Below are 11,449 nucleotides of genomic sequence, written 5' to 3'. Positions count from 1 at the left end.
TATCCACTACCTATGACGCAATAAACGCCTATATTCAATCTGGATAGAAAGCAGTCAAATTAAATTGGAATTGAGATTAAAATGGGAAAAAATGAAGTTCAAATATATATGAAATTATTAAAATAACCTAGCATACGTCTACATCTTTTATAGACTAATCAAATGGACTTTTATAAGCCTAAACTACATGAAGTTTTGTGTACTTTTGCTCTTAATAGAACAGGCCTGGCTAACAAATCCTAGAGCGCCCTCTGTTGGCGGATAATCAAAGTGCTGTCTATGGTAGCGCTTTATAATTTTGGAGAGATTCATGACAAGTGTTGGGAATAACGGAGTTACATTATAACGGCGTTACTAACTGCGTTACTTTTTCCACTAACGGAGTAATCTAACTAATTACTTTTCCCAGCGTCCTAACGCCGTTACCGTTACTGACTATAAAATGTGGCGCGTTACTTTTAATTCAGTTCACTCTTCTCTTCATGAGAGTCTCTCAGCCAAGGAGCTGCAACGCGGCTCGGGGTGAGATAAAAGGCTTGTTTGAGATGAGGCGGGCGCAGATACTATCGCCGTCGATCGGTGCGCGGTGCATGCCGGTTAGTTTTGTGTCCAAGATGCCACCGACTTGCGCTGACATAACCTGTGCGCCGGTAACGGGAAGTTTTTGAGTAAGGCGAGCGCAGCAGCTCTCCACCGCCAGTGGCCGCCTGCATGGACTACAAATGCTTAATGCATGATGGGAAATGATGTCCTGTCCACACGTGCATCGACAGCTGATTGGATGGATAGATAGATAAATAAAGGAATAGATACGTGTTAGAGGGATTGTGTGAATCTTTTAATGAATGTTAAAGAGTTGGATAAAGTTCAGTTTATGTTGAAATGAGAGTGATTAATATTTGAATACTGGGCAGAGAATTACAGTGTATGATCAGAGAAGCTTAAAGGTTTTGTCTTATTTTACATGGTTTACATTTGGATGCCTTAGTTTTGCAAAACATTGCATTGATTTTTTTCAGTATTATAATGAAGAAAATATTTGAAGTACAGTTGTCTGAAATTGCGTGACATGTTGATTTATTTGCACTTCAAATAACATTTTTTATATATTTTTTTATTTTTGATACATTCTATAATTTACTTGTAAACAAATACAATATAGTGTCAATCTGTTAAAGTGAAATAAATGTTAAAGGTTCACATCTGTTGTGTTTTTATTGTTTTAACATAATAAGTAACGGCATAGTTACTTTGCCTAGTAACTAGTTACTTCTCCCAAAAAGTAACTGAGTTACTAACTCAGTTACTTTTTGTTGTAACTATAACTAATTACATTTTTGAAGTAAGACGCCCAACACTGTTTATGACCACCAGGGGCTCTCTGTAAGTATTTATTTATATTCGACCCGCCCCCCCCCCCCACTTTTTTTTTTTTTTTTTTTTTTTTGCAGAAGTACAACTCGAGTGCAGTCACTTTTACACCCGAGTTTGTACTGTCGTCAAGATGGGTGATTTAGATGCACACAAATATTTACCTTTATTATTATTATTATGTGTCATTTCTACAACTGGGGAGCGACCTCGTATGATTTTCACTGACAGAGGTAGGTTAACCCTGGGATAAGGAGCCTACTTCAGTCTACTCTGTCTGGAACTAACATTGAAATGACGCTCCATCCTTTATGGCAGATACCACAGTAGTGAGCCGGCGGTTGCCTCCTGCACCTGTCCAGATCCTATTGGAAAAAGAAAATGTAGTGACAGCTATTGGAACAACACAGACACGCCTAATACAGTTTATGAATCAACAAACGGTTTGGAGTTTTGCATGTCTGATATTATTTGGGTTGGGTTTAATGTAAGTGAGTTATATTTTATCCTTTGTAATTATAGCAGATTCCTGTGGACCTCTCAGTGGAGTGGGATGAATGTTCTAAAGATTCTGCCAACACCAAAGTACGCCACTTCACTAGACTTTCTATACAAACTTGTGCTTTTATTTCTTGCTTGTATCATGCCAAGCACTTTTATACATGTTTATAATTTAGGTTTGCATTTACAACTTAACTGTCATCCTTAAAAGACAAGGAGCCAACCAAATATTTGCCTGTGGAAATAGTGGGACAGATATCACATGCTGTAACTTGGTACGAACGTTATTCAAGTTGCATGTAATTTTACTGTATGAATTTAAGACCTGATCTGTGTTTTCTGTGCAGACTGTTTCAGAACATTCAGTCAAATGCACTCCTTCTGATACGGTGAACAGTATCATAGAGCAAAAGAGACGCTCTATTGTTATGGAAGGTGAAGCCTCTGCTTTTGTTGGTAAGTTTTCCCACATACAGCAAAATCTTTATGCTGGCCTTAAGTGCTACATTTTTAATCGTCTTTTGTATGACTGAAAAAGCTGTATTTGCTCTTTCTTAATTGTAATATCTGTCTCAGCTCAAAAGTTATAAGTTCAGAAAGGCACTGGAATTCATGCATCCTTCCACTTACTCTTGTCAAATGTCGCGGTTACTGGAGCTTAAAACCGAGGAATTTTAAACACACTGCAATTTAGGAGTTATAATTATTGTGTTTGTTGTTTAGAAAGTCCAGATGGCGCTGAGCTCTACATCGCATTCTCTCGATCTCAAAACTTCATAACTGGCATTTACAGGTTTGGAAAACACACTGTCAGGCCGGGTTACCATGTTGAAGGTAATTTCCATAACAAATTTTATGGTGGTAGCTGAACGTTCTTTCATACAGTAAACATATCCATTTTGCTTACAGAGCAGCACTATATTGAATTAATACTAAGTAAACAGGAGCGTGAAAATGATGTTCTTCAAGATAAGATCTATGGCTTTTACAACGAGAAGAACAAGGACACTGACATGTACAGTGACATGTGGAAGTCGTTTGTTACACAGATTTGCGTGGTAGGTATTAACTATTGCTTTCCATACATGATTTGATACTAAAAATATCATCCTTTACTATGTTCCAGACAGATAACGGTGGTCCTAAGAACAACCTGCAGTCTACCTGGACATCCCAGCTGAATGCCCGTCTTTTCTGTGGTGACAAGGACCAGAAACAGCACTTCTCAGAGCTGGTGGATATTGCTACAGTAGAAGCTGACCATTGGCAGGACACAAGGGTCTATGGACTATTCAGAAACGAATGGTACACATCTGTCCAACTCTGTATTACTTATGGCATTACTTATGAGAAACACAACCTCCAGTTTCCATTATAAAAGTTAAGCTAACTGAAGCTGTGTAAGGTCAGGTCATTGGTAAAGAGGATGTTTAGTTGGTGTCTTGTAGTGCACCAGGTTCCTGTTTCAATACTGCTTATACAGTTACACCTAAAACTTGAATATTTTTGGTAACTTGCTACTAATACTTGTCACTTCTTATTCTGTACAGGGGAATGAGTGCAGTGTGTGTATACACAATACAAGATATCAACCACGTCTTTAAAACCTCTCCATTCAAAAACTCAGAAATGCAACCGGATAGATCTAGAACGGTACAAACAAATGAGGAAGTAAGGTAGATGTTGCAAATGCTTGTTAAAATGTACTCTTGTTACCTCAGTGTGTAGGAGACAGCACGAAACTCCCGATCACAGTCCTGAAGCAAATAGAGGCCAATTCTGAAATGAAGAACTACATCGAGCCACAGAACAGTTCTGGCCCACTTCTGATAAGTCGCCACCACTATACTCGAATCACCGCTCACCGTCTCCAGAACCACACAATCCTGTTTATTGCATTGCGTGAGTAGTGCTGAAAAAGGCCATACAATAACTTCTGTTGTTCTATATGTATTTATGGATGGTTCATATTTATTTGATCGCCAACAACTTGATATCTTCTTATTACACAGTTGATCTAAGGTTACAGAAAGTGATGTCACTTATATGTGTCTATACTTACTGTTTTCAAAGTGTTGACACCAATACTTGTGTAAACAGTCCTGATCTTGGCCCTGGGGAGGATAGAAACCAGTTTATTCAGTAAAGCAATCTCAACAATTATATTATATTTTGGATGGCATGGTGACACAGTGGTGAGAGCTCTTACCTCAAAGCAAGAAGGTTCTGGGTTCCACTTTTTGTACTCATGTAAGAAATCATACCAGTATATTTAAAGTACTCTTCATGCCACCCGCGTGTCTCCTTGGAAATGTTATTGCTCTGTTCAAATGTTCCACCATATCGCATTTAACACCATTCTTGCATGCATCTATTCTTTCTGTGAATAGGCTCTCTAGAGATATGACCTGTATTTTGTCCTAGTGGCATCACCTGCTTGTCTAACCCAGAAGAGAGAGAAGTTAAAGGCACACCGATTTGATGAGCATTAACCTAACAATTCTGATATGTGTGTTATCTACTAGTCATAGGATTTTTCAAGTGAACTTTTCTTTCTTGTAAACAGATAATGGCATGATTCATAAGGTCATGCTCAAGCAGACTGCTACAGATGCCATTTCCTATGTCATAGCTGAATACAGACCCTTTAACCACAGAGCTTTCATTGTTAACTTGGACCTACATCCTACCACCGTGAGCGATAGCCACACAAATCTGTATATTGTCATACTAGCAGTAGCCTTTTATTAACTGCATTTATTCTATGGTACTGCAGAGGACGCTGTACATCGCTTCCAGGACGGAATTGGCCCAGATGGATGTGGCAAACTGTCAGGGCTATGGAAACTCTTGTGAGGAGTGCATCATGGCCAGAGATCCCTACTGTGGCTGGAGTGAAGGCCAGTGTACCAAAGAGTAAGACAAGTCATCTGTATGTCCAAAACTTAATCAGGTGTCACATTGCTAACGCAGTCACGCATTTATAGAGCACTTAAAAACATTGCATCACATGTTTAAGGTTAGAGTTGACTATAAACAACTGAGTTAGACAATAGGGTGACCAGATTTTCAAAAGTCAATAGTGGGACAGTTGGTATAAATACAATTAAAAGAGCGTGTAGCATTGTCCATTCTCGACTCACTTGTGTCAGTCATAATCTGAGGGACTTCTATCGGTGCATTTTTGGTCATTTTCAAGCATGGTTTTCTGTATTTTAGCTAAACAAATGATGACATATTGCCCTTTTACTGTTGGTAGAAATCAGATTGGTCAAAAATAGGGACACCTGTGACTATTCTTGAATAAAACAGGGAGAAATCAATGGTTTTGGATAAATTTACATGGGGACATGAAACACAGGGCTCAAAACTGGGATTGTCCTGGGTAAATAGGGACATCTGGTCACCCAAGACAAGACAGCTATCCGCAGAATTAGCACCCCTTCAATTAGGTAGATAAACCTATTAAAGGCATACTATGGAGCTTTTCTAGTGGAGGGTTCGCCACCTGCTAGTCTCCACTGAGAAATTATTCTTCCACAGTATGGATTAAACTAATACCTTAATTTAAACAAGCATGTGGTACTACTTAGCTAGGTTATAGGCCAGATCTGCAGGTAGGTGACCCAACTTACAGTAAGTAACAAGGCATTTTATGGACCTGCCACTGAAAAAGTTACACAGTGGACCTTTAATGAGTATGTTAACATTGTTAATTTGATACTACAATAAGTAGTTCACATACTGGGAACATGTTTGCATGATCTCAACATTCAATCCAACCATGTAAACAAAATGTTTAAAGAATAAGGCAATGATTACAACGTCTAGGTTAAACTAGCTCACTCCAAATACAGTGGCACTATACTAGAGACCTTGTATTATGCATGTTAGACATAAATAATAACCTTTGATTGTCTGTTTCATCCTGCCTTTCAGTATTTCACTTGCTCAGCACAGTGTCTATAATTCCTCTGTGTCAGCTGTTTTGAGCTAAACAAAGAAAAAAACATATGGCATGACATTCCTCCCAATCGGTTCACACAGCTCTGAGTAACAAAACCATTTCCAGAAAAGGGATAAGATGAGACAGAAAATGTACAGTCATATATTTAAGTAACCTTTTACTTAGACTTTCCTGTGTGTTGCAAAAGGGGTGTGGAGTTTTTGATCATGGTTTGAAAATAGCCCATGCAGGAAGCCACAGGGGATGATAAAAAAGCATGTGGCAAGATCAACCGTGTGAGAGCTCATGACTTAAGAACTGCTGATGAAAATCCAAAATGTGATCACAGCCACATGCAAGCTGGATGAAACTACACATCACACATGTTTTCACACTTTTTATTGCACCTTTACCTACTGATTTGTGCAACTAAGTGTCAGAAGTGTGGGTTTAATCATGGTTTGCAGAAGTGTGATTGCACTAACAGGAACTATCTAGGTGAGAAGTTTTAGCTACTTGTTTTAGTAAGTTTGCATATATATATATATATATACACACACACCAGTAAGTATTCTGTGACTTAAAATCTACGTGAAAATGCAATTTACTCATGACAGCTAAAAATAAATAGCTCAAGGTATGTTCAAAATTAAGTCAAATTCTTTTCTTTTTAACAGTGGGTCACCGCAGGACACTGAACACCTTGCCATTTGTCCCATTTTGGCTCAAATCAATCAAGCTAAAGGTATGGTAAATAGCTATTAAAGGAAGCTATGTCCAAATATGCACCCATACGTTGATTTAAGATTACAGTTTACTATATTTTTACTGCACTGTACCAATATCTGTAGCAGATGAGTCAAAAGATGTTGTGAACAAGATCCTCATTCCTCTTGGTTCTCGGTACTTCTTTGAGTGTCCGGTGTCATCTCTTCATGCCAACTACACTTGGTACCATAACAGCAGCCCTACAGTGTCCTGCAGTGGAGACGAGCATCAGTGCTTTATGCTCATCCACAGTGTGAAGCCAGAGCAGTTGGGCACATACACTTGTGTGTCAATGGAGCAGGGATACAGACAGGTGTTGGCTCAGTACCAGCTCGAAGTGGATGACTGTGCTAATGGCTTTACTCCAGGTGCTCTGCTCTGGGTTTCTCTCATAGCAGCTTTTTTGGTCCAGAGCTGAAAATTATGTCATAATATACATTGCGAATACTGTTTTTGCACTTTTTACATTAACAGTAGTTCATTTCAAATTGTTTTTTGAAGTTCTCTCAGGATAGATTTGTGTGTCATAAGTGTTCAGGCAGGATTCCTTCTGTAAATTAAACCTTTAAATTTATGACATATTTGAGTGCCTGGGCACTGGCCTGTGGTTCAATGTAACTTATTTGTAACTGCATACTACCTCATGATTTCTTGACAGCTTGTGTTAGTGTGTTAAATAGTGTTAAAATGCTGAACTATTGTAACCTTGTTCTTTTACACTGATGTAACATGATTTAATATAAGTGTTTGTTTTAGCAACTTTACTTTTAAGTGTCTATCCAAATGCAATACATCAGATATACTGTGAACATGAATCATCTCGAGTTACTAATGTCCCATTGCCTGTGAAAATAGACCAGTAAATAAAGTCTTGTTTTATTTCTCTAAATATGTCCTTACAAGACTAGTAGAATGTAAACATGATTTGCCATTTCTACATTTGCGGGAAAGTTCGACTCAAAGGAAACACACTGACACAATGATAAGCTATAAAGTAAAACTTTATCATGACATACAAGTTTAAAGCCCTGAGAACCATATCTTTATATTACTAATAAGAACAAAACCGAATGTGTGTGAAAACCATTTTGGAAAAGTGCTCCTTAAATACAATCAGCACAAACCAGTTTTAACAAGCATTCACAAGTTTTGTCCTACTTTTGTCTGCTTTAATCCAAAAGAAAACTATAATATCAGTATATCATCATTATTATCATGTCATAATAATAACAGTACAAAAATATGCACAAACCCCACAGTTGAATTAATATACGGAGCATTGTACAAGCCAAAAACAACATAAAATTGATAAATGAGGTATTCGATAACCACTTGCATATGCACCTGTTTTACACAGATCAGGTTAGTTTTTAGACATTTGAACTGAATAAATTCCATCTGAGACAAAGGTTCTGCATACTTCACAGCTTCCTGAGTGACGAGACCTTGCTTGCAGTTACTGACGGAAAAAAGCAATACAACAAAAAACCCAAGTCAGTCCTAAGTAGCATTCAGCAAAATGACTGCAGCTTCTGTGAGTACTCGTCCCTCAAAGAATCAAATGCAACAGTTGCAATCGCAGCCCACTGCCCTGAGGTATCATGGTGTGACGAGGTAGGGGAGGGGGTGTTCCATAGACACTCACACCTGTGCAGGTATCACCCACACAAACAGTACAGCGCCAAGTGCTCTGAGCCAGCCGAGCCAACTGAATGATTGTTTTAGTAGAAGGAAACATTTGTAAAAGCTACAATCTACGTTTTAAATGTGTTGTGATCACTGGACTGGCTGTGGCACTAGCTGTAATGTTTTGATTGGTTTCCCAAGTATAGTTCCTGATTATAAGTTATTTATGTCCCATTCACTACTCATTCAAATTGACACTCACACAAAGTTAAAACACACATTCAAAGGCAGTGAAGCTACACTATCAGCCATCCGCAGTTTGCAGATCAAATTAGAAGCCAGGATATAGACATTTAAGTAACAGGGCTTTAGTGATTTAGCCCAACTGTTACCAAAACCATGATTTACATGAAACATTGAACACAAATAAATAGTATTTCTATGCAACCGAACAAATAGCATCTGGTGTTAATAGTACGATTGAATTGCCTCAAATGATTATTCTCCAAAGGATTAAGCTTGAAGAGAAAATACAACCCAGCCAGTTGAGTGATGAAATCTACAATGTTCAGATCTCACCCACAACTACTTTTAAGGCAGCGACTACTATATTCTCATTTACACAATACAGTCATGTGTCATACATGGTGCTGACGTGTACATAAATGGGTCTGCACTGCAAAATTCTGAACAATCCGATGCTAAATGGCATAAATACAGTCTAATAAAAGCAACAAGGCCGCTCAAACTGAGCCCGAGATTTCAGTTAAATGCCTCACATTCAACACGGATGTGGCCAGCCCAATGTATAATCTTAATATTAAAAACTTTTGAAGTAATATGCTATATTAACTAGATTACAATCTAGTCAGGTTTGGTTTGAGAAAAGCCACTGTTTTGCCAGGCGTGGAAATGTGCTACAGTTTGTACATGTTATCTGTTGGTAACATATTGAATGAAAAGGCTGAGTTTCCAAATACTGTCCTGTGTTTAAAGATCAGACAGAGATGTGATATAATAACCATTTGCAAATATAAAAAAGAAGACTGTGAGGGCGCTCATCTACATTTGACATAAAATACTTACACAGGACCTTTGAGTGCAGTGTGGTGCAATGACTGCTGCAGTAATAATCCAGATGGCACGGATTTGAACTAGACTCAGATACTGGCCAAACATCAGGCTGTTTCATATTCTAGCATTTGAGGCATACAGCAAATACTCCTGTAAACCATACTGCTGCAGGAGCATTGAAACCTCTCCAGTTTGTAAGCAACATTCACATTTTTGAGCGCATCGTAAAAGAACTGACCGCTGTTACAAATACGAAACGAATATCAAAACAAAGCAAAACATAATGTGAAAGAAATCCCCTTACCTCCAAGCGTGTAGTGTGACATGTCTCTTCCACTTGAACTTATGTGAAGTCAGCCCTTCAGATGGATGGCTGAGTGTGGGAGCGTGCGCCCTGAGCCACAGTCTGCGCATGGAGCTTTTTAACCAACAGGGCAACACATCATTTCCACTGCCTTGAAACCCAAAAGCGAAGCCCTGAAAACAAAAGCACTTTGCACAGGATTTGGAATTTAAAATGTACTACTGTATTTATTTTTTATTTTTATTTTTATGTTTTTATTATTATTTTTTTTTTACATTTGTTTAATATTTTTGCACATGTCATATGAATGCAATGCAATGTAATGTAATGCTTAAACCTCTTGCCATTGCCATCTGTAAATAAAAATGAAATTAAAATAAATACATTAATTAAGTAATAAAAAAAATTATTATCCACTACCTATGACGCAATAAACGCCTATATTCAATCTGGATAGAAAGCAGTCAAATTAAATTGGAATTGAGATTAAAATGGGAAAAAATGAAGTTCAAATATATATGAAATTATTAAAATAACCTAGCATACGTCTACATCTTTTATAGACTAATCAAATGGACTTTTATAAGCCTAAACTACATGTAATAATTTGAATATTTGTTATGAGTTCATCTTTCATTCATTTGTTCATCTTGAGAATGTATGTTATTTCCTATTATAAATAGAGTAAAATTTCCATTTTGTAAGTTTATAAAATAGTTAAATATGCATTTGCATGGTGTTACAACATTTAAATATGAAGAATTCATGATTGATAAAAAGCTTTAAAAATACCCCATAATAAACATGTTACTTGATTTGAGTGTACGTGATGACGTGATGCACGATGCAGAGAACGTTCGAGAAGCGCGAAAAAATCTTACTGCACTGCAATGGCACGAACAACTCAACGAAGAGAAGCTCGGACGAGAAAACAGAAACGTTATTGAAAGCCGCTTTTCAGCGTACTCTGAAGATTTTTCCCCTTGCTCTGGAGGACTGCTGAGGACTCGAGGAGAACTCGCGGGACTTATCACACAGCCTGGGGAGTCAGTTGGAGAGAGAGAGACGGTGTGGCCACGGACGATTCTGCATACTCACCTGTGAGGACGACAGACAGGAGAGCAGATTCTGTGTACCATCTTCATAAATCTTTTTTTCCATACGAATGTGAAAGTGAACAACAGACTGGTAGGATTATTCCACGTATTTTTCTATTGGATTTTACCTTGAGCTCCAACGCGCGCCATCGAAAAACTGCAAGCTTGCATAAAATCAAATCGAGTGCACTCGTGTTCTGACTTTATAGTGTTGGGGGAGAAATTTAATGTTTGTTGAAATGTATTTGATTCCTTACAATTTTTTAAGAATAAGAAAAGCCTAAAACGGATTTACTGTGTGTTTCTCATTTGTACACTGTAAAAGCAAACACTGTAAAAATATTGATAAAGTTACGAAAATATTTAAATGTACATTGCATCTTGGTTTCTCGTCATAATAATTATATTCCTTGGAGTTATTTGTTAAATTTAAAAGCTAGAATCATACTTCTACCCTAGACAAAGTTTTATACATTGAGATGTCTCTTTTACCATTGGTTTAACTTGAGGTTACAGGAGTCCTATATAATTTGGTTATTCCTTTCAAAATAACGAGCAGCTTGGTAAAAGGGTTACATACATGAAGGTTTGTGTACTTTTGCTCTTAATAGAACAGGCCTGGCTAACAAATCCTAGAGCGCCCTCTGTTGGCGGATAATCAAAGTGCTGTCTATGGTAGCACTTTATAATTTTGGAGAGATTCATGACAAGTGTTGGGAATAACGGAGTTACATTATAACGGCGTTACTAACTGCGTTACTT

The 11,449-nt window shown here is 37.7% G+C and overlaps 1 protein-coding gene across 2 annotated transcripts; it reads left to right on the top strand.

Annotated features, from left to right (window-relative positions):
- Nucleotides 1–1,472: 1,472 nt before the first annotated feature.
- LOC117392303 (semaphorin-7A-like) lies at nt 1,473–7,475 on the top strand. 2 transcript variants are annotated; one of them, XM_033990369.2, is made up of 14 exons: nt 1,473–1,604; nt 1,690–1,814; nt 1,894–1,956; nt 2,049–2,147; nt 2,220–2,328; nt 2,596–2,706; nt 2,782–2,930; nt 2,999–3,177; nt 3,423–3,525; nt 3,594–3,774; nt 4,439–4,566; nt 4,649–4,788; nt 6,496–6,563; nt 6,673–7,475. In XM_033990369.2, the coding sequence occupies exons 1-14, from the start codon at nt 1,505–1,507 to the stop codon at nt 7,002–7,004; spliced, it is 1,887 nt and encodes a 628-aa protein (XP_033846260.1). In that variant the 5' UTR covers nt 1,473–1,504; the 3' UTR covers nt 7,005–7,475. The 2 variants fall into 2 exon arrangements, with proteins under 2 accessions (XP_033846260.1, XP_033846252.1); XM_033990361.2 differs by having other exon boundaries at nt 1,485–1,604; nt 6,670–7,475.
- Nucleotides 7,476–11,449: the final 3,974 nt, after the last annotated feature.

Source organism: Periophthalmus magnuspinnatus, chromosome 3 (assembly GCF_009829125.3).
Source record: "Periophthalmus magnuspinnatus isolate fPerMag1 chromosome 3, fPerMag1.2.pri, whole genome shotgun sequence".
In the NCBI taxonomy this organism is placed as follows: Eukaryota; Metazoa; Chordata; class Actinopteri; order Gobiiformes; family Gobiidae; genus Periophthalmus; species Periophthalmus magnuspinnatus.
Note: the sequence above shows the minus strand (reverse complement) of the source record. Positions and strands in the feature narration are given on the sequence as shown.

Excerpts from the sequence above, each read along its gene's own strand:
- LOC117392303 (XM_033990361.2), top strand. The coding sequence starts at position 1,505 with ATGGGTGATTTAGATGCACACAAATATTTACCTTTATTATTATTATTA. Across the intron at positions 1,815-1,893 it reads AGTTTATGAATCAACAAACG|CAGATTCCTGTGGACCTCTC; the intron begins GTTTGGAGTTTT and ends TTGTAATTATAG. Across the intron at positions 2,931-2,998 it reads TTGTTACACAGATTTGCGTG|ACAGATAACGGTGGTCCTAA; the intron begins GTAGGTATTAAC and ends ACTATGTTCCAG.